This window comes from Chlamydotis macqueenii, chromosome 30 (genome assembly GCF_036417535.1).
Source record: "Chlamydotis macqueenii isolate bChlMac1 chromosome 30, bChlMac1.mat, whole genome shotgun sequence".
In the NCBI taxonomy this organism is placed as follows: domain Eukaryota; kingdom Metazoa; phylum Chordata; class Aves; order Otidiformes; family Otididae; genus Chlamydotis; species Chlamydotis macqueenii.
In genome coordinates, this window is record NC_141585.1 from 606,533 (window position 1) to 628,709 (window position 22,177).

A 22,177-nucleotide genomic window follows, 5' to 3' on the forward strand; every position below is an offset into this window, starting at 1 on the left:
GTGTCCCCTGGGTGTCCCAGTGTCCCACGGGTGTCCCAGTGTCCGTGGGTGCTGTGGGTGTCCCAGTGTCCCACGGGTGTCCCAGTGTCCGTGGGTGCTGTGGGTGTCCCCAGTGTCCTTCGGGAGCTCTGGGTGTCCCCAGTGTGCGCCCCGGTGCCAGCGGGCTGGCACGTCCCCCACGTCCTCGATGTCCCCGCGGGTCGGGGTCCCTGGGGTGTCACCGCTGTCCCCAGCGTCCCCGTGGGTCACGGTGCCACAGGCGTCCCCTCGGTCGCTGCCGTCCCCCGCGTCTCCGAGGGTCACGGTGCCGTGGGTGCCCCCTCGGTCTCGCTGTCGCTGCTGTCCCCCATGTCCCCGAGGTCCCCGAGGTCCCCGATGTCCCCGTGGGGCAGGGCGAAGGGTGGCAGCTCCTCGTCGGAGGAACCCAGCGAGTCCTCGTCCCCCAGGCGCGTCCCCAGCCCCACCGCCCCGAAGGCCAGCGGCCCCCGCAGCAGCCGGATCTGCGGGGACAGGGGACAAAGGGGCGGGACAAGGGACACGGGGACGCAGCGGGTGACGGGACAAGGGGACAGGGACACGGGGACACAGTGGGTGATAGGACAAGGGGACACAGGGACACGATGGGTGACGGGACAAGGGGACGGGGACAAGGGGACACGATGGGTGATGGGACAAGGGGACAAGGGGCATGGGGACACGATGGGTGGTGGGACAAGGGGACGGGGACATGGGGACATAGGGACACAGTGGGTGATAGGACAAGGGGGCATGGGGACACGATGGGTGACGGGACAAGGGGACATGGGGACATGGGGAGACAGGACAAGGGGATGGGGACACAATGGACGGGGGACGGGACAAGGGGATGGGGAGAAGGGGACAAGCGGACACGGGGACACGATGGGTGACGGGACAAGGGGACATGGGGACGCGATGGGTGATGGGACAAGGGGATGGGGACAAGGGGACATGGGGCACGATGGGTGATGGGACAAGGGACACGGGGACGCAGCAGGTGATGGGACAAGGGGATGGGGACATGGGGAGGGGGGACATGGGGACATGGTGACACAATGGGTGTCGGGACAAGGGGACAAGGGGACACGATGGGTGATGGGACAAGGGGACACGGTGGGTGATGGGACAAGGGACATGGGGCACGATGGGTGATGGGACAAGGGACACGGGGACACAGCAGGTGATGGGACAAGGGAACCGGGACATGGGGACATGGGGACACAGTGGGTGACGGGACAAGGGGATGGGGACAAGGCAACACGGGGACACGATGGGTGATGGGACAAGGGGACACAGGGACGCGATGGGTGACAGGACAAGGGGCATGGGGACACAACGGATGGGTGATGGGACGAGGGGACATGGGGCCAAGGGGACATGGGGCCACAATGGGTGACGGGCCAAGGGGCCAAGGGGCCACGGGGCACGGGATGGGGAACAGGGCACAAGGGGACAGGGGATAAAGGGACACGCGTGGGGGGAGGTGACGGGGCAGGGGGACGCGGGGACGCGGGGACGCGGGACAAAGGGCAGGGCAGAGGAGGGGGGACAGCAGAGAAGGGGAGGAGGGAGGAGAGGGCAGAGCCACCGTCACCAGCTGTCCCCGTGCCAGCCGGCCGCGGGGACATCGCCGACCGCGCCCAGCGCTGACGGCACCGGCGCCCGGCGCAGCGCCGCTGCGTCCCCCAGCGCCCGTTGGTGCAGGACCCGGGTCCTGCAGCACCCGTGGGCGCAGGGTTTAGATCCCGCAGCACCCATGGGTGCAGGGTTTAGATCCCCCAGCACCTGTTGGTGCAGGATCCGGGTCCTGCAGCACCCGTGGGCGCAGGGTTTAGATCCCCCAGCACCCATGGGTGCAGGGTTTAGATCCCCCAGCCAGCACCTGTTGGTGCAGGATCCGGGTCCTGCAGCACCCGTGGGCGCAGGGTTTAGATCGCCCAGCACCCGTGGGCGCAGGATACAGGTCCCGCAGGACCCGTGGGCGCAGGAGATGGGTCCTGCAGCACCCATGGGTGCCGGATTCAGATCCCCCAGCACCCATGGGTGCAGGATAAGGGTCCCGCAGGACCCATGGGTGCAGGAGATGGGTCCTGCAGCACCCGTGGGCGCAGGGTTTAGATCCCCCAGCACCCATGGGCACAGGATACAGGTCCCGCAGGACCCATGGGCGCAGAACACAGGTAACACAGGTTCCACAGGATGCGTGGGCGCAGGGCGCAGGTCCCCCAGCACCCGTGGGCGCAGGAGATGGGTCCTGAAGCACCCAAGGGCGCAGGGTGCGGGTGCCCGAGCACCCACAGGTGCAGGATACAGATCACCCAGCACCCATAGATGCAGGACAGGCGTCCCGCAGGACCCGTGGGCGCAGGGTTTAGATCTCCCAGTACCCGCTGGTGCAGGATCCAGGTCCTGCAGGACACGTGGGCGCAGAAGATGGGTCCTGCAGCACCCATGGGCGCAGGGTGCGGGTCCCCCAGCACCCACGGGTGCAGGACACAGGTCCCACAGGACCCGTGGGAGCAGGACACAGGTCCCCCAGCACCCACAGGCGCAGGAGATGGGTCCTGCAGCACCCATGGGCGCAGGGTGCGGGTCCCCCAGCACCCCTGGGTACAGGACACAGGTCCCCCAGGACCCGTGGGTGCAGGACACAGGTCCCACAGCACCCGTGGGCGCAGGACACAGGTCCCCCAGGACCCGTGGGCGCAGGACACAGGTCCCCCAGCACCCGTGGGCGCAGGCCGCGGGTGCCGCAGCACCCGTGGGTGCCTTACCTCGGCCTTGAGCTCGTCGATGTGGTCCTTGAGCTGGCGGATGTACTGGGCGGCGTCCGAGTGGTTGAGCTGCCCCTGGATCATGCCCTCCTCCCTCTGCGGGTGCGGGCGGGTCAGCGGGTGCCCGGCCCCGCCCCGCGTCACCCTGCCGCCGCGTCACCCCGCCGCCGCATCCCCCGCCACCCTGCCGCCGCGCTCACCTGGATCTCCAGCTCGGCCACGCGCTGTCGCATCTCGGCCAGCGCCGCCATGCTGTCGGCCTCGCGCAGCCGCACCGCCATCACCTCCTCCTTGCTCTGGGGACAGCCGCGTCACCCGTGTCACCGCGCTGCCACCTCGGGGTCACCCCCCCTCACCCAGCCCCGGCTTGTCCCCAGGGACACGGGAAAACCGGCGGGGGGGGGCACTGGGGGAGCACGGGGAGGGGACACTGGGACCCCACGGAGGGGACACTGGGACCCCATGGGCAGGGGGACACTGGGACCCCAAAGGAGGGGACACTGGGACCTCATGGAGGGGACACTGGGACCACATGGAGGGGGACACTGGGACCCATAGAGGGGACACTGGGACCCCAAAGGAGGGGACACTGGGACCCCACTGAGGGGACACTGGGACCCCAAAGGAAGGGACACTGGGACCATGAAAGGGGACACTGGGACCCCAAAGGAGGGGACACTGGGACCCATAGAGGGGACACTGGGACCCCAAAGGAGGGGACACTGGGACCCCAAAGGAGGGGACACTGGGACCCATAGAGGGGACACTGGGACCCCAAAGGAGGGGACACTGGGACCCATGAGTGGGGACACTGGGACCCCAAAGGAGGGGACACTGGGACCCCAAGGGAGGGGACACTGGGACCCCACTGAGGGGACACTGGGACCCCAAAGGAAGGGACACTGGGACCATGAAAGGGGACACTGGGACCCCAAGGGAGGGGACACTGGGACCCATAGAGGGGACACTGGGACCCCAAAGGAGGGGACACTGGGACCTCATGGAGGGGACACTGGGACCCCAAAGGAGGGGACACTGGGACCTCATGGGCAGGGGGACAGGGGTGTCCCCGGGGTGGCTGAGGGGAGGGTCCGTGGGCGTCCCCGCGGTGGGGGCAGGGAGCACCCGTGGGTGCCCCCCAGGGAGGTGGGGGAGGAGAGGCCGGGGGCGTCCCCGCGGTGTCCCCGCGCGTCCCCCACCTTGCACTGCGCCTCGGCGTGCTTGCGGTGGCTCTCGCTGAGCTGCGCCTGCAGCCCCTTGCTCTGCGCCGCCGCCAGCCGCAGCTGCTCCCGCAGCCCCGCGCACGTCTGCTCCGCGCGGCCCAGCACCGTGCGCTGGATCTGGCCCTGGGGGGGGACACGGCTGTCACCTCCCTGTCACCGTCACCCCCCCTTCAGCCCCCAGGACTCCAGTACCCCAGTTCAGCACCCCTGGCCCCAGTACGCCCCCAGTTCAGCCCCCAGGACCCCAGTACCCCCCAGTCAGGCTGCGGCCGGCCCTGACCTGCGTCTCCAGCTGCAACACCCGCTGGCGCAGCACCCACAGCACCCAGCACTCCCAGTTCAGCACCCCTGGCCCCAGTACTCCCCCAGTTCAGCCCCCAGGTCCCCAGTACCCCCCAGTTCAGCCCCAGTCAGGCTGCGGCCGGCCCTGACCTGCGTCTCCAGCTGCAGCACCCGCTGGCACAGCACCCACAGCACCCAGCACTCCCAGTTCAGCACCCCTGGCCCCAGTACCCCCCAGTTCAGCCCCAGTCAGGCTGCGGCCGGCCCTGACCCGTGTCTCCAGCTGCAGCACCTGCTGGCGCAGCACCCACAGCACCCAGCACTCCCAGTTCAGCACCCCTGGCCCCAGTACCCCCCAGTTCAGCCCCAGTCAGGCTGCGGCCGGCCCTGACCTGCGTCTCCAGCTGCAGCACCCGCTGGCGCAGCGCCCGCAGCTCAGCCTGCGCCTGGGCCTCCCGCAGCCGCGCGGCCACCACGGCCTCCTGCAGCGCGTTGGCGTTGCTCCGCCGCGGGGACTCCTTCCAGCGCCCGCCCGCCCGGCTCGCCTGCGCCCCGCGCCCGTCAGGCCCCCGCCGGCTGGGCGCGGGGACGGGACCCCGGGGGCCCTCGGGGGGACCCAGGGGGCAGGGAGAGGGACCCGGGGGGAGGGGAGGGGACAGAGGTGTTGGGATGGGGGACCCAGGTGGCCAGGAGGGGACTCGGGTGGCCACGACAAGGGGACCAGGGGGGCCAGGAGGGGACCCGGGTGGCCAGGACAACAAACCCAGGTGGCCAGGAGGGGACCCAGGTGGCCAGGAGGGGACCCAGGTGGCCAGGAGGGGACCCAGGTGGCCACAACAAGGGACCGAGGTGGCAGAGAGGGGACCCAGACATTGGAACAAGGGACCGGGGGGGCCAGGACGGGACCCGAGTGGCCAGGACAACAAACCCAGGGGGCCAGGAGAGGACCCAAATGTTGGATTAGGGGACCAGGTGGCCAGGAGGGGACCCAGGGGGCCATGACAAGGGGCCCAGGGGGCCAGGAGGGGACCCAAATGTTGGATTAGGGGACCCAGGGGGCCAGGAGGGGACCCAGGTGGCCGAGAGGGGACCCAAATGTTGGATTAGGGGACCCAGGGGGCCGGGACAAAGGATTGGGGTGGCCAGGAGGGGACATGGGTGGCCAGGAGGGGACCCAGGGGGCCATGACAAGGGGCCCAGGGGGCCGGGAGGGGACCCAAATGTTGGATTAGGGGACCCAGGTGGCCGGGACAAGGGATTGGGGTGGCCAGGAGGGGACCCAGGGGACCAGGAGGGGACCCAGGGGGGCAGGAGGGGACGCGGGGGGGCAGGAGGGGACGCGGGGCCAGCCCCTCACCTGCCAGCTGTCGCTGAGCTCCTTCACCTGCTGCTGCAGCTCCGCCAGCGACTTGACGGCCTCGGCCTCGCGCAGCGCCAGCGCCTGCAGCTCCTCCTGCAGCCGCACCACGTTGTCCTCGTCCGGCAGCAGGCTGCTCCTCTGCGGGGACGCGCGGCCACTTCAGCCCGCGCGGCCCCGCGCGCCCCCGCCACCCCACGGCTCCTGTCCCCGCGGGGACGCTGACGGGGGGCTGGGGGACACGACGGGGTCGCTGGGACAGGAGCCTCCGGGGACACGTGGCACTGGGGGTCCCCAGGGAGAGGGGACACCAGGTCCAGGGCCCCCCCAGGGCCACTTGCATGACACTCCATCCCCAGGGCCACTCGTGGGACACCCCTGTCCCCAGGGCCACTCGTGGGACACCATCCCTGTCCCCAGGGCCACTCGTGGGACACCCCTGTCCCCAGGGCCACTCGTGGGACACCCCCGCCCCCAGGGCCACTCGTGGGACACCCCTGTCCCCAGGGCCACTCGTGGGATACCTCCGTCCCCAGGGCCACTCGTGGGACCATCCCTGTCCCCAGGGCCACTCGTGGGACACCCCTGTCCCCAGGGCCACTCATGGGATACCTCCGTCCCCAGGGCCACTCGTGGGACACCCCTGTCCCCAGGGCCACTTGTGGGACCATCCCTGTCCCCAGGGCCACTCGTGTGCCACCCCCATCTCCAGGGCCACTCGTGGGACACCCCTGTCCCCAGGGCCACTCATGTGACACCCCCGTCCCCAGGGCCACCCGCGTGACACCTGCCAGCCGTCCCCGTCACCTTCTCCATGTCCAGGACTTTGTCCTGCATCTCCTTGAGGGCGCCCAGGGTCTCGCTCTCCCGCAGCCGCGACTGCTCCAGCTCCGTCTCCAGGTGGGTGACAAACTCCTCGCTGAAGCGCGGGTTCCCCTGCCACCGTCCCCACGGCGTCCGTCACCCACGGGGCGCTGCGCCCGTCCCCCTCCTCACCCGCAGCGCTGGAACCCGCCACCCCCCGCGGCCCGAAACCGCACCGCGGATGGAAATTCGGGGACATTTGGGGACACTTGGGGACATTTGGGGACACTTGGGGACAGCCACCTGCTGGTCCTGCAGCTGCCGGATGGTGGTCTGGGCGCGCTGCAGGTTCTCGGTGGCCGAGGTGCAGCGCTGCTTCACCACCGCCAGCTCCCGCTTGATGATGTAGTTCTCCTCCGCCTCCTGCGCCCGCGTCACCTGGCCCTGCGGACAGCGGGGACGCGTCACCGCCGCGTGCCCGCATCCCCCTCCCGGCGCCGCGCCGGGGATGAGGGGGCGACACCGGGGATGAGGAGCTGCTGTCCCACAGCTGGGGACAAGGAGGTGGCATCACCCCCGCGGGACCCCAGGGGCCATTTTGTCCCCTCCGAGCCGCTCTCGCCTTCCGCTCAAATTCCACGTATTTCGGTCCAACTCATCAAAACGGCGGCTTTTACCCCATCTTGGCCAACCCCCGCCCCCAAAACGCCACCCCCCCGCTTCCCGCTGAGCCCCAAAAACGGGCTAGACCCCCCCCAAATCCTCCACCCCCCGCCCCCCCAAGCGGGGAAGGTGCGCGGGAGCCTCCGGAAAAGCGGGGAAAAACCCCCAAAAAGGGCAAATCTGCCCCAAACGAGCTGGGAAGCGAAAGGGAGAAGAAAAGGGTGAAAACGCAGCAGAAAAAAAAAAAAAGAGAAAAAGAGGTTTTTGGGGTTTTTTTTTTTCGGACGCTACCTGGATGAGTCTGTCGGCGAGAGCCGCGCTCTCCTGCGGCCGCCGGCGGAGGAGAGAGAGAAAGAGAGGAGAGACGTAACGAGATAAACGGAGGAGACGGAGGCAGCGAGAGGCGGAGGCACCCGGCAACCTGCCCGCGCACCATCGCTCCCCGTTTTGGGCCGTTTGCCACGGATTTGAGCTCTTTCCCGCTCTCGCGCCCTGAAGCGGAGCGTTTCCCCGCCTCCCGGAGCGAGCTCGCGCTGAAAAACGACGGCGCGGCCGCTTGCCGGCCTTCGATCCGCCGGTTTGTGCGCCAAAACCGGTGCCGGGAGCGAGGATTTTGGAGGCGCGGCCCACAAAAGGGGCGCTGGAGGTTGCGGGGTTGCGCCCACGGGTGCCCCAGCGGAGGCTGTGGGTGCTCCGGGGGGGTTTTGGCGCGCCGCCCGCGGGGTTTACCTTCTCCAGCGTTTCGATGCGCTGCTTGAGCAGGCGATTCTCGGTGCGGAGGCGCTGGGAGGGAAAAACGGGGAGGAATAAGGCCCGGCGCGGGGGTTTCACGGCCCCGGGGGGGATCCTGAGGCTGGGGACAGCCTGGGGACGTGAGGTGGACCCAGGGATGAGCTAAGCCACCCCTGGGTGCCTCCAGCAGCCCCAGGGATGGGTCAGGTGGCCCTAAGGTGGCTCCATCAACCCTAAAGATGGGACAAAGTGGCCTTGGAATGGCTCACAGGGCCGCGGGGACGGGCTAAGGGGCCTTGGGGACAGCTGAAATGGCCCTGAGATGGCTCACGGTGGCCCCAGGATGGCTCATGCAGCCCTGGAGATGGCTCAGGTGGCCCCAGAGATGGGCTAAGCCACACCAAGAAGGTCCCACCAGCCGTGGGGACGGGCCAAGTGGCCACGGGGATGGCTTGCGGATGCCACCGCTTGGCCTGCCTCACCTTGATCTCGATCTGCTCCTCCATCTCTTTGTTCTTGATGGCGGCGTACTCCTTCTCCAGCCTGCTCGGGACAACGGGGACGGGCTGGGACGCCGGGGCGGCAGCCCCCGCTCCCTGCGCCCCAACGGCCGCCCAGAGGACCTCCACCCAACCGCAGGAAGCCATCTCCTCCTCTCACCTCTTCATCTTCTTGGGGTTGTACTTCACCTGGAAGGCCCTGAGGATGAGCTTGTCGGGGCAACTGTCGAACTGGTGCGGGATCACCTTCTGGAAATACTGCGGGCGCGGAAATCAGCCGTGAACAACGGCCCCAAAATAGAGCCTGCCGCGTAAACCGGCCCCAAAATACCGCCTGTCGCGTAAACCGGCCCCAAAACACGACCATGTGCGGAAAACCAGCCCCAAAACGGGGTCTGTTGGGTAAATTTGCCCCCAAACACACCCTCGTTGCGTAAATCCACCTCAAAATACCACCTGTTGCATAAACCGGTCCCCGAACACATCCAGCTGGGAGAAACCTGCCTGAAAATACTAAATGTGGGGCTAAATCTGCCCCAAACTACGTCCCCTTGGACAAATCTGCCCCAAAACTACGTCCCCATTGGACAAATCTGTCTCAAAACATGTCCCGTCGGCCAAATCCACCCCAAAACACATCCCGTTGCCCAAATCCACCCCAAAAAGCCGCCGGCACTTACCTGGGACATGCCCTCCATGTCGAGCTGGACGAGCTCGGCCTGGTTGAACTGCAGCAGTGCCATGCCCACGCGGAAGACGATCTCCAGCCCCTGCGGGAAGGGCCCAACGCTTGACCTCACGCCATTGTCTTTCCCACCCGAGGTCTGGGGGTTTTTCCTCCCCAGAACCAGACCAGCTGGCGTGGGGAGAACGTTGCGGTCCCTTCGTGACGCAGGGCGCCGGCCCCGTTACCTCGTACATGAAGATGTCGAAGACGCGCGTGGCCACGGGAAGAGGGAAGGTGGTGAGGAAGAGGGTGAGGAACCAAGAGGAGGCGTACATGGAGGTGAGGAAGCTCTGCGAGCGGAAGTGGATGTTCAGCTCCGGCAGCTGCTCCTGGACGTGAGAAATGGGGGAAATGGAAGGGAAACGGGGAACGATGGACGTTTGCAGGGGTCATCATAGCTGCTGAGCTTCAAACAGGTCTTGTGGAGGTCTCATGGACGGTCTCTCGGTGGGACGGGCTCGCGGATGGCTCTACCGGTCGGTTCCCACCACCCCGAGCATTTCGGGGGGCGTGGGGTGGTGCCCACCTGCAGCATGTACTCAAACTGGTAGATGCAGAGCCCCAGCTCGGCCATGCTGGGTTTGAAGAGCTCCCGTAGGCGATACTCCTGCATCAGCTTCACGAACACGCAGAAGGCCTCTTCCTCGGGCATCTGGAGACCCAAAGGGACAGGAATTTCCCTTCAAACCTCCGCTGGCGGCTCCAGAAGCGGAGCCTCTTCCCATCAGGGGATGGGATGGGATGGGACATGCTGGGAGCCGTCCTCGGGAACGGGAACGGGAGATTTTAAATCCATCGGGAGGAAGCGGAATGGTGGGAACGAGCCCATTTTCTTCCTGAGGATCAAGGAAAAGGCTTCCATCTCCCAACTCCCGTTCTCCCACATCACTGGAGGGCGTTAAAAACCCATCGGCACGTCCTGCTCCTCGCCCCAGGCTCACCACAAACCTGCATGAGCAGCAGTCCCACGATGAAGGCGCTGCCTTGGCAGTATCCCACCTCCCGGTCCACCAGCGAATAGGCCTGGGAAAAACAATCAAAATAAAAACGCGTGCGCACAGGGGGATGGGCCAGGCCACCGTCCTCGCTTGCTGGCCAACAGTGGAGGGAAGCCTTGAAGACAGCATCAAAAATAGGAATTTTTTGGGTTGACAGCACCCCCTGGGAGCAGGATGTTGCTCCACACTTGAATTTAGACCCCAAAGTACTCAACTATTTGTTTCGTAACTCAGAGGAAAACTCAAGGGGAAAAACGAGGCCCGGGAAGGACAGGGAACGAGGCCCCTCTGCGAGGAAAGGGCCGCAAGAAGCTAAGCTCCAGGAGTTTGTGGTGGAAACCAAACTCATCAAAAATTAATACCCGGTTAAAACAGCTGCAAAACCCAGAGCGGCGCCTGGGCTGCGGCCAAGACGCGCCGGCCTTCGAGGAAAGACGTTACCTTCATGACGTTGAAGAGCACCTCCTGGCCCAGGCTGTCCTGCCCCTTGAAGAACTCGTGCTCCGGGTAGGTGCGGGCGATATCCCGTCGGATGAGCTTCTCGCAGGGAGAGGACATCTTGAGCAGCTCCGAATACTGGTTTTTGACGGGCATGTCGGTGGCGCTGCAGAGCAGCTGCCAGACGATGGCGCGGAAGTGGTGGGGGATCCCTTTGCGGATGAGCTCCTGCGGAAAAACGGGGCAAAAAACTGAGCAAATGGGCTTCAAGGAGACGGGGAAGCTCCTCGTGGATGGGGAGACGTCGGCCTGTCCCGGCACGGGGAATTTTCGCAGCGGGGTTAAAAGATAATTAAAAATATAATTGAAAACAAAGCGGTTTCCTCACCTTCAGCAGCTTCTCCTTCTTCTTCCGCCACTCGTCCCACTCGTTGACGATGCGGCCCCAGAGGATCCAGGTGTCCTCCTCGAGGTGGCTGAGGTTGGAGGAGGCCGAGGAGCTGGAGACCAAGGAGGAGCCGCTGTTCCTTCGCGAGCCGTTCATGGAGCGCATCGACTTGGAGTCGGCCTCCAGCAACCTGTGAGAGACACAGATAGCCCCAAAAATCCCCAAGGGAGGAGATATTCCCCCAAAACGCCCCCAAGGAGGAGATATTTCCCCCAAACAGCCCCAAAGGAGGAAAGACTCCCACAAAAACATCCCAAAAAAGGAGATATTCCCCCAAAACAGCCCCAAAGGAGGGGATATTCCCCCCAAAATACCTCCAAGGAGGAGATATTTCCCCCAAACAGCCCCAAAGAAGAGATTATCCCAAAACCGTGCTAAAAAAGGAGAGATTCCCCCCAAATCACCCCAAACAAGGAGATATTCCCCCAAAACAGCCCCTAAGGAGGAGATATTTCCCCAAAACAGCCCCCAAGGAGGAGATATTCCCCCAAAAATGTCCCAGAAAAGGAGATATTCCTCCAAAACAGCCCCAAAGGAGGAGAGATACGTACAAAACCACCCTAAAAGAGGACAGATTCCCCCCAAACGAGGAAATATTCCCCCAAAACAGCCCAAGGAAGGAGATATCCCCCCAAAACCGCCCCAAAGGAGGAGATATTCCCCCCAAATCACCCCAAAAAAAAGGAGATATCCCCCCAAAACAGCCCAAAGGAGGAGATATTCCCCCCAAAACCGCCCCAAAGGAGGAGATATCCCCCCAAAACAGCCCAAAGGAGGAGATATTCCCCCCAAAACAGCCCAAAGGAGGAGATATTCCCCCAAAACAGCCCAAAGGAGGAGATATCCCCCCAAAACCGCCCCAAAGGAGGAGATATTCCCCCCAAAAAGCTCCAAAGGAGGAGATATCCCCCCAAAACCGCCCCAAAGGAGGAGATATTCCCCCAAAAAGCTCCAAAGGAGGAGATATTCCCCCCAAAACCGCCCCAAAGGAGGAGATATCCCCCCAAAACAGCCCAAAGGAGGAGATATTCCCCCAAAACAGCCCAAAGGAGGAGATATCCCCCCAAAACAGCCCAAAGGAGGAGATATTCCCCCCAAAACCGCCCCAAAGGAGGAGATATTCCCCCAAAAAGCTCCAAAGGAGGAGATATTCCCCCCAAAACCGCCCAAGAGGAGGAGATATTGCCCCAAAATGTCCCAAAGGAGGAGAGAGTCCTCCAAAACCACACCAAAAAAAGAGATTTTCCCCCAAACCACCCCAAACCAGCACCGCGATGGGCTATTTGCCCCGGCCAGCTGCCTGGGGGTGGCTTCTTCAACGAATTTACTTAAAAATGGATTCCCAATAGGGATTTCCTGAGAGAAAATTCGCTTAAAAATGGCAATATAACCTCAAAAATAATAAACCGAAGCGTTTTCGCCCCGCTGGAGTGACGCTCGGGGGAAGCGGCTCATTGGTGGCCACTTTCTGATTTTTAAAGGGGGGAAAAAATTAAAAAAAAAGGCGACAAAAAGACCCAATCGCTCACCGATTTTGCTCTTCCAGCTTGGCCAGCAGCTCCAGCTCGTCGGGGCTGAGGTTTTCCGAGTCGGAGGTGGGCGAACACGCCGGGGCCGAGTTGACGGAGGAGAGGCCTTCGTGGGAGGACGAGTCGGGGCTGACGGCCGGCGACGCCATGGCGGCGGGGGGCCGGCTCCGCGAGGATTTCGGGGTCTCACCTGGAAAGCCAAGTGCTGGGGTAAGTGGGAGGCGACCCTCCCGTCTTTTTCCCCTCGCATCGCTTTGAATTTCTTGAAAAATCCCCTGTTTTAGCTAATCTGACAGAAAATAGGACGTGAGCGCCGCTCAATCTGCAGCCCACTGAGATATACACTGAATTCCCAAAAAAATCCCCCGTTTAAGCCCAGTTTTCAAGTTAAGCCGGGTTTAAGTGCCTCGTTCTAAATTAGCTGAATTAAATTAGCCTAAAAAAACAGATTTAAGCCCAACGTACCCTCATTTCGGGAAGGAACGGGCTGAGATGGGAAGAGAGGACTGACAAAACGCCGTCCTCGCTGGGGATTTGCTTCAGGGGTTGGCAGCACCCAGTTTGCCCATTGTGGTGGGCAAACTGGTTTGGGATCGCAGGGATCGGCAGGAACGGGGTGGAAAAACGGCGGGTGCCGCAAAAAGTGGCGTCTCCAGCGAGGATTTGCTGGAGGACTGGGGGGGATTGGGAGCCCTCAAGGAAGCTATGGCCTTTTTTGGGCTGAAAAACTCTCATTTTGGTGAAAAAATCCTGCTGGAGACCGCAAAAATGAACCGTCAGCAGCGGCTGTGGCCAAAGGGGATGGAGGAAGCAGAAGAAAGAAAGAAAAAGCAGCGGCGCCCGACGGATGCGCCGTGAACGTGGGATTTACCTGGTTCGGCCTTAATTGGCGCTCTGTGCCGATCAAGCTAGGAATTGGGGAGGTTTTAGCCAAAAAGCCATGTTTCTGACTCTTTTTTTGGGGGGAAAGGGGCAGACAAGAAGAAAAATGGGCGAGAACATCCTGAAACGGCTTTTCCGGAAAATATTCCTTTCCACGGCGATGCCGGGGGGGGGGAATAAAAGGAATAATCACGCGGGCATGAGCATGGGGTGTCCGAAACGCGTGATTTCAACCCAAAAATGAGGCAGGCTATGAGGTAACGCTGTTTATTAGAGCCGGAAAAAAAAAAAACAGGTGGAAATGGGAAAAAGAGGAGAAAAGGCAATTTGAAATTTTTTAGTGGTTTTTCGGGTGAAATCTTGTTGGCTTTGCAGCACGGGGGAGGAGGAGACGGCGGCCGCTGGCCTTCTGGGGTTCCTGTCACGCCGAGGGCTCGTTCCGGGGTGACGGGGACCAAAATGGGCTGAAAATGCTTGAATTTGGAGGCGGGGGAAAAAAAAAACCACAGGGGAATTGTCAAAGGTGCAAAGGCGCTGAGAAAATTGGGGGGAAAATGGTGAAGACGGGCCCGGAAAATCCACTGCGGTGCCCAGACTCCGTTTGTAAGAAACGGGCCCAAAAAGGGGCTCGGCCGATCCCGACGCCGGCCCGTTTGAGGCGGCGGGTTAACAAAAAAATAACTTCTTCCCGCCCCAAATACCACCGCTCCAGCAAAACGCCGTCAAAAAACCCGACTTCAGCAGCGTGCCAAGGCGCCGACCTCGCGCTGGAGCGTTTCGGGAGGAAAAAAGTTAAAATTTCCCCCCCGTCCCGCTTAAAACTTGTCAAATTTGTAGGTTTTGGACCCATTTTCGCAGCTTTCTACCGTTTCTGCGGCGTTTTGTGCCGTTTTGCGCCTTTCCTGCCCCTTTTTGCAGCGTCTCTCAGCGTCATTTTGCACCTTTTCCACCTCGGTTTCACAGTATTTTCTACGCCGTTTCCTCAGCGTCTCTCAGCGCCGTTTTGCGCCTTTTTTGCACCATTTTTGCCGCGTCGCCGCTGTTTCCACTTTTATTTTTTCTGTGCCGCCTCCTCTTAAAAGAAGTTCGTCAAAGCGGGAATTCACCCCCATTTCAGCAGCAATTTTTGGAGGTGCTGGATAACGACGCTGATTTCCGTCGAGCACAAAGCATCAAAAATTCCCCAATTTGCCCAAAACCCCAATTATTAATGTGCAAAAGTTGCCGGATAAGGAAAAAATAAAAATTGGATTAAGCCACAAATATTTCAGCGGGACGCTCTCAAGCTTCACCAACGTCTGCTGCTGGCGAAAAGAGGAGGAAAATGGATAAAAATGGGTTTAAAATCTGAGTTTTGGCACTGGTGGGTGTGAAACAAGCGCAAGTTTTAAGCGAAAATTCACCCAAATCGACCAAAACCCACCCCAAACCAGGTGAAAACCGAATTCCGCACCAAAACAGCGCGAGGAAACCACCTCCCCTCCGGCACCGGCCACCAAACTGCGTTTTAAAACGCGGCTTTTTGGGGAAAAACTACCCAAAATGCCACCTGATTGGTGATTTTTGGTTTTTTCCCGGTACCAAACTGGTTGAAATGAGCCCAAACCTGGGAGGGTTTGGTGATTTGGGGTTTTTTTCAACAAAATAGGGTGGGTTTTTTTTTCCCCCCATCCAGGCTGCAGGGATTAAACGCCACCGTCAACGCCGATTGATGGAAAACCATCGGAAAAAGGGGAAAAAAAAAAAAAAAAATCAAAAAGGGAGGGGGAATCTGGGGGGAAAAAAAATCCTGGAATGTGCCGGGAAAGCCGAGTCGCTCCGGCGTAGCCAAAATCCCGGGGTCTGAACCCGGGGGCGGCACAAAGCCGCGGCGCTGGGGGGGCTGCGGCCGCGGTTGCTCCATCTCCTGGGTGGCTGCAAGGTTGGGGGGGGGGGTGGGGGACCCCAAAACCCTCTCCGCACAGCCGGGGGGGGGCTGGTGGAGGGGGTGCACTGCCTGGGTGGGGGGGGGTGACAAAAGGTTCCCCCCCTCCCCCCCAGTAAATGACATTTGGGGGACCCCGGCTGCGACGGAGGGAGGCAGCTGCCTGCCGCAGACCCCCCCTCCCCTTTTTTTTTGTTTTCTTTTTTACCCAAAACCGGATGATTTTAAGGGAGAAAGGAGCGAGGGCCAACACCCTCTTTGCACACAGGAGCGCAGCCCCCCCGCAGGCTGCAATGGGGGGGGCAATAAGGAGGGGCATGGGGAGGGGGGACCCCCCATGTGTCCCCCTTTAAAGCGGGGGGGTGGGCCACCCCTAATGTCCCCCCCTGGCACAGTGGGGGCACCCCCAGTGCCCCCCCCCCGCAGTATTACCCCACATAGCATGGGGGTTTCCCTCTTGGGGGGGGGGTAAACTCCCAATTCCCCCCCAAAAGTGAGGGGGGGACATCATTTACCCCCTTACCCTGGGAGGGGATCCCCCAGTTACGCCACAGTCCTGGGGGGGGATCCCCCAGTTACCCCATAGTCCTTGAGGGGGGGTTACCCTCAGCCCCCCAATAATGGGGGGGGGAATTTACCCCAATGCCCCCCCCATGTGGGACAGGCTTACCCCCAAATACCACCCCCCCCCCCCAAAATTGCGGGTACTCCCAATTACCCCGCAACTGGGGTGGGGGGGGGCAACCCCAATTACCCCCTCTAAAGGCTGGGGGGGGTATTTACCCCCCACCCCCCCCCCAGCATCACCCCCATAGACCTCATAGCCTGAGGGGGGCTTTACCCCCCAGACCCCCCCGATACCCCCACAGCCCCAGTTACCCCCCAAACCCGGGGGTGGGTTAAGGCCCCAATTACCCCCAAGGGGGTGACTACGGGGGGGGGGGGGGGCACCACCCCCCATTCCTGAGCGAGGGACCCCCCCCCGAGGGGGCGGGGCGCCCCTCCCGGCCCCTCCTACCTGCGAGGCGCTGCCATGGCGATCGCCGGTTGCCTCCGAGGGGGGGGCCCGCGGCTTCCCCCCGCCGCCACCGCCGCTTGGAGCCGAGCGGGAGCCGCGGGCCCCGCCGCTGCCATGGAGGGGGGGGACCCGCCGCCGCCGCCGCCGCCCTGACTGACACTGACAGACAGGCGGCCCCGCCCCGCAGCCAATCAACGCGGCGCCTCCGCGCCTCCTCCCGCCTGCCCCGGGCGCTTCAACCAATCGCGGCGGCTCGTATGGGAATGAGCCACCGCGGGGGAGCCGGCTACAAACCGCGCCTGCTGCGGGCTGAGCCAATGGGCTGGCTCGCTGGTTGTTGATGGGCAAGGCGGCTTTCCAATGAGATTCAAGGAGATGTTTCCCCCTGAGGGGGTGTGGGAAGAGACGAATGGCAGGAGCAGGTGGTGATGATGGATAGGTAGAAGGACCAATCGGCTGCTAAACCTCGCTTGGAGTGGCATCTCGCTGACAGGAGAGGGCAACAATCCCCGCCTCGTCAGCTGAAGAGACCAGATTTGATTGACACGGGAACCTACCAATCGCTAGCTCAGGAGAACGTGAGGCAGCCAATGGGAGCGCGGAGACTAGGCGGCATTAACCCCTCCCTCAGCACAGGTGGCTGATACCGCCTTCCTGGGAAAGGTTTGCGGCTCTTATTGGCCGATGGGGATGATAGGCAGACGCCTCCACCTATAGGGCGTCGAGTAGCTGATGGCGGCCCTGCGGTGAGGGGTCCGGGACAGGGCCACCCGCCATTACCGCGGGGTGGGCGCCTGGGGAGGGGGACACGGAGGCGGGGGGGGGTCCCTCCCAATTCCCCAGGGACAGGGGCTTGGTGGTGGGGGGATGTCCCCGAGGACAAGAGTGATGATGTTTTTCAACCACTGCAGTGCCAATATTTAAAAAAAAAAAGATAAAAAATCCTAAAAAATAGTGAAGAAAAGAGGACACGGGAGGTGAGGGGTGGGGGCTGGCGTTTTGGGCCCTCTCTTTTGTCTCAATTTTCACTTCTTTCAGCTTAAAAAGCACCAGCTGTGAGGGCTTTTTTTTTTTTTTTTTTTTTTTTTTTTTTAAGCCTTTCCCACGCCAGCGGGACAAACCGCACGCCGGCAGCGACAGCCCCGCGGGCTGGATTCACAGCGTTCAGACCCAAACCCGCCTCCCTTGCCTCTTGGAAAGCGCCGGAGCCCGCAAGGGCACGAGCGGCCGCGCCGGGGGGAAGTTTGGCTTCCACTTCCCCTAAATTCAGGCTCAAAAAAGGGGAAATTGGGCAAAAGGAGGAAGCCGCTTGGCCTGAGAGCAGGGGAACCGGAGCGAGGGACGGACAACGTTCGGCTGCGTTTGCTTTTCCCAGGGTGCCTCCGTGAAATTCAGCTGCAGAGAAGTTATGAATAAGTTCTAACTTTCGTTTTCTGCCACAGCCAGCCCTCAAGGAACACCTGGCTCCAAGCCCTGAGGGCGTTCAGGCAACAGAAAGAATTTTCCAAAGGAGGAACAAAGGAAACTGCGCCCCCAGAAACGAGGATTTTCCCAACGCTAAGTTTCTTGCGTTAAAAACGCGAGAGATCCTCACAAAAATGCTGAACGAAATGCTAAAGAACTCCCAGCAAACCAAAAAAAAAAAAAAAAAAAACCCCAAAAAAAAGCAAAGCTAAATTGAAGCGCTGACCTCGGAGAACGCTGGTCACCGGTTTGGCCTCCAAAAGCTGCCTCCTTGGGCAGGCGTTGGCCTCGTTTGAGGAGAGCAGAGTGTGGTTTTTAACCAATTCTTCTGAAAAACTGACAGGAAAAGTGCTGCGGCACGTGGTGAGGGGCTGTCCAAGCACACCGGCTGCCCCAAAGCTCCTGCGTGCGCAGATTTTTTTTTCTTTTTCACCAGTAAATCAGAACTATGAAACGAAAGTGTTTCCTTCCTCTGTGGATGGGATGACGTGTCCTCCCCACCACATAAAACAGGGCGACATCGAGAGAAAAGGGATCGGCGATGTCGCAAGGAGAAGATGCCGGCAACACCTGTGAGAAAGGCGATTTTGTCGAGGAGATGGAGTTGGAGAAGCAAAAGCAGACAAAAGCGCCGAAAGGAGGTATCGGGGCGAGGGAGCAGCCTTGGGGATCCAGACCCATGAAACTTGGATGGTTTCAGCTCTTTAAACTGGTCTTTCCCCAAAATTAGAGCCAAATTTTGACCCCTGGTTCCTCCGTTGAGCCACGACCTCAGAAAAAAAGAGGTTTGAGCGTGGAGAACAGGGTGGTAGAGCCACTCGGGAGGTTTTTTTTGGGGGGAATCTGTTCTCTTTGTGCTCTTCTTGGAGAAAAATCTGTTTGTGGGGAGCGATTTGGGGCCGTCTCACCCCGTTTTGCTCCCGGTAACGCTGTCCCCCCCAGCCTTGTCTCCGGAGAGAGCTGTCGCGCTGCTGTACGTGCTTCTGGCCCTCACCTGCGTGCTCTTCATGGCTCTCACCACCGTGAGTCTCCGGAGAGGTGAGTGCGATGGGCGTCTCTTGCTCCTGTCACCCCGATTTGGGGGAAAACACCAGCGGATGGAGCAAAACGGGGCTCCAGGTTAGGACTGGAGGCACTTTCGCAGCCCACGAGCTCTCCGGGGCTGGACCCGGAGCGACGGCGAGCGCTTTCTTCCTCTCCCCTAGCATCCGCAGCGTGGGAGGCGTTGGAAGAAGCCCGGATGCGGAGCGAGAAGAGCCACACGACGGCGTGGCACAACCTCTCAGAGGTCCAGCACGCCCTCGGTACCGCATCTTGCCCCGAAACGGCTCCCTCTCACGCGCCGCATCCTCAATACCTGCGCGGATTTCCCCCGGGTGCTTTTTCCGGCAAAAACCCCCAAATTTAAGCCACTTTCCATCAGGACAGAGAGGGTCAGGGCTTGTTTTGAGCTTTCTCCTCTTATTTTCCTCTTAGATAAACAGCTCTCTGGCGAGCTCAAGGTGATTCACGGACAGCTTCAGAACGGTACGCCAAGGAAAAGGGGGTTTTGGGGGAAATATGGGTGCAGGCAGCAGGGAGATGGGGCCAAAAGCGGAGTTTTTTCTCCTTTCAGTGTCAGAAGAAGTGGAGAACGTGCGGTGGGAGATGACGCAGTGCAAAGCGGAGTGCGGGAAGGAGCTGTCGGATCGCCTCCGTGTCCTGGGTGAGAGCCTGATTTTGAGGGAAGAGGGTGAAATTCAATCCTTCTCCTCGATTCCCAAAACACACGGGATCGGGTGGATGCGCACAAAGCCACACTTAACGAGTTTGGGGTATTAGATGTCATATTAATGGACAAAAGCCTTTCTCAGCCTGTCGACAAACACCACAAAAACCTCGTTCAGCGAAAGGGCTCTGAGGTTTTACTGCCTGAAGTTTAGAGAACCGCAACTCGCACCGGGCAAACACCCAGCGAAAGTCGCGGTGTACATCGGGACGGAAAGGAAAAGGGGAAGGGAGACAAAACCGGGGGGGTTTTCAGCTCTTTGCGGCAGCAGAATTACGTTTTGCTCTCGTCCCGGCAGAGGAAAAGGACGTGATGGAGCCGGCGCTGCGGCAGCTGGCGGAGGTGAAGCAGGAGCAGAGCCGCGCGTTGGCACGCCTCGACGCGGCGCTGGAGGCGGTGCGCAACCTCTCAGGTGAGGGGCGGCGCTGGGGCTGAGCCCGCCGCCGTCCCCCTGCGCTTGCCCACGCGTTCTCCGTTTGTTTTTTCTTTTTTTTCCCCCCTCCTCCGTTTTCCTCCAGAAGTTATCTGCATGATATGTCCTGCCGACTGGCAGCCCTTCGCCAAAGCCTGCTACTTGTTCTCCACCACCACCAAACCCTGGCTGGACGCTAGAGATTACTGCGCCAGCTTCAACGCCCATCTGGCCATCGTCGACACCGAGCAGGAAAACGTAAGCCGAGAAATCCCAGAAAAAGCGGGAAAAGCGCTCGGATTTCATGAGTTTAGAGGAAAATTAGCCGCCAGTTCCACAAACGGAAAGCTGGAGGTTAAGCACAGGCGACCCGACTGCGCGCGGAGGGGGGAAACGCAACCGGTTGAGGTTCCCGCTTGGTTCTGAGGTGATTTGGCCAAATGGCTTGAATCTGTCCCCAAAACGGCCGGCGTGATTTACGCCTTTCTGGGGAAAGGCCTGCGGGGAGAGGCTGCCCCTCCTGGGGTCTGCGTGACCCCCCACGGGACGCCCGGGGCGCGAGAGGCGCTCACCGGAGTTTGGGGTGGGTGCGCCGCGCCTCCGTTCCGATCCCTCCTCGCGATCGCGCGGAAATGGCAGGAGTTATTTAGAAATCACTGAAATTACAGAAATATCACCCCAACTGCGCGCAAACGGGCATTCCTCCCCCGATTCAGACAAACCAACCCCGGTTTTAAAAAGCATATTTGGCCTGAAAAAAGCTTTTTCCTCCAGATATTAGAAATTTCAGCGCTTTTGTCCCGTTTCTGACGGGAAACGTTGCATTTTTTGAATCCCTTCGCCATCGCCTTCCACTTCCCCTCCTGACGCTGCTTTTTTTTTTTTTATTTTCCCCCCTCCCATTTTTTTCAGGAATTTCTGGCAAACCACGCCACGGAGAATCGGGTGTTCTGGCTGGGCCTGACCGACATGCACAACGAAGGCCACTGGCAGTGGGTGGACGACCGCTCCCTCTCCCTCTCGTACGTTTTCAGTCTCGTCGGAGGGTAAATTGCCCCCAAAAATCAGCTTTGTTCTCCCCCGGCCCCTATTTTATGCTTAAAAAAAGGCGCCGCGCTCTCCTTAGCACACCCATCCGCTCCGGTTTAGCGCTAAAAACGCACAGAAATAGGTTTGGCGGCACCTGGAAGCGTTATTTCTGATGGACCTCCTCATTCTGGGGGTTTTCGGGAAAAAGCGTGATCGCGGCGGAGCCGTTTTGTCGTGCTAAACGAGGGGGAAATGGGAAAATGGCGGAAATTGCGTCGCTGCACTAAATCAGGGGAGGAGGTTTGTTGGAGATGGTGCGGGGCCGGTGTTCTCTCCGCCTCGCTCCCCTTCTCCTTCAAAAAAAAAAAAAAATAAATCCGCCAAAACCCAACAAGTTCCCACACGGAGAGCTTTCCCCCCAAACCGCTGCGGTCCCCCCCAGGTTCTGGAACCAGGGCGAACCCAACAACGTGGGCGAGCAAGGCGAGAACTGCGCCATCGTCTACTCCAACGGCGGCTGGAATGACATCGGCTGTTCCAACCCCGAGGCCTGGATCTGCGAGCGCAACTGCTGACGGTTCCCTGGGCCGCCTGCCCGCCTCCCCGGGGCTCCAAAACGGGGGAAAAAACCAGAAAAACCTGGCAAAACCAAGCGCAGGGGGAAAAACACGAGGCTCCGGGGCGAAGAGCTCTCCGAAAATGGGTCCCCCCTTCCCAAAATTGCGGTGCGCTTAGCGCGGGCACAGCGCCGTGGCGGAAGGGAGGGCGTGCAGAGATTTTTTTCGGGTGTTGGTCGACATTTTGTGAGCCGCTTATCTGTTGCGCCGAGGCTCGGCGCGTCGCTTGCCGGTTGATCAGGGAAAAAAAAAATGAAATAAAAAAGCGTTTGGATTGCGATTTGAACCAAAACTGGTGGAAACGGAGCCAAGGCGGTGCCCGGGAGGGTCGGCGCGCAGCCTTTTTTTCCCAGGGTAAAGAAAAACACCCCAAAAGGGAAGAGAGAGAGAGGTGGCGGCAAGGCGGGAGCGTGTTTTTGGGGCGTGTATGCAAATCTCCGCGCCGTGGGCGCTGACGCGCGACGCCTGTTTTGCCCAAAGGCCGGGCTGCCGGGTTCCCCTTCTGGCGCGGACGACGCTCCCTCCGGAACATTTGGGATTTGGCCGGCGTGGCGTTCGACGCCCGTAGGT

At 61.1% G+C, this 22,177-nt stretch overlaps 2 protein-coding genes across 5 annotated transcripts; one reads left to right on the plus strand and one right to left on the minus strand.

The window, feature by feature from the left end:
• Positions 1–288: 288 nt before the first annotated feature.
• EVI5L (ecotropic viral integration site 5 like) lies at positions 289–16,456 on the minus strand. Of its 3 annotated transcripts, XM_086769056.1 has the most exons (20): positions 16,318–16,456; positions 12,494–12,683; positions 10,905–11,094; positions 10,520–10,744; positions 10,029–10,103; positions 9,607–9,732; positions 9,266–9,409; positions 9,034–9,123; positions 8,514–8,611; positions 8,336–8,396; positions 7,851–7,904; positions 7,413–7,445; positions 6,762–6,902; positions 6,462–6,590; positions 5,655–5,795; positions 4,690–4,842; positions 3,992–4,138; positions 2,993–3,088; positions 2,793–2,888; positions 289–500 (listed from the first exon to the last, which is right to left on the minus strand). In XM_086769056.1, the coding sequence occupies exons 2-20, from the start codon at positions 12,640–12,642 to the stop codon at positions 300–302; spliced, it is 2,349 nt and encodes a 782-aa protein (XP_086625182.1). In that variant the 5' UTR covers positions 12,643–12,683; positions 16,318–16,456; the 3' UTR covers positions 289–299. The 3 variants fall into 3 exon arrangements, with proteins under 3 accessions (XP_086625182.1, XP_086625183.1, XP_086625184.1); XM_086769057.1 differs by lacking the exon at positions 7,413–7,445; XM_086769058.1 differs by lacking the exon at positions 2,793–2,888.
• Positions 16,457–18,301: 1,845 nt separating this feature from the next.
• LOC147596997 (C-type lectin domain family 4 member G-like) lies at positions 18,302–21,887 on the plus strand. Of its 2 annotated transcripts, none has more exons than XM_086769059.1 (9): positions 18,302–18,422; positions 18,724–18,819; positions 18,987–19,085; positions 19,258–19,308; positions 19,397–19,486; positions 19,848–19,961; positions 20,068–20,219; positions 20,874–20,983; positions 21,433–21,887. In XM_086769059.1, the coding sequence occupies exons 1-9, from the start codon at positions 18,323–18,325 to the stop codon at positions 21,563–21,565; spliced, it is 945 nt and encodes a 314-aa protein (XP_086625185.1). In that variant the 5' UTR covers positions 18,302–18,322; the 3' UTR covers positions 21,566–21,887. The 2 variants fall into 2 exon arrangements, with proteins under 2 accessions (XP_086625185.1, XP_086625186.1); XM_086769060.1 differs by having other exon boundaries at positions 20,071–20,219.
• The last annotated feature ends 290 nt before the right edge of the window (positions 21,888–22,177 follow it).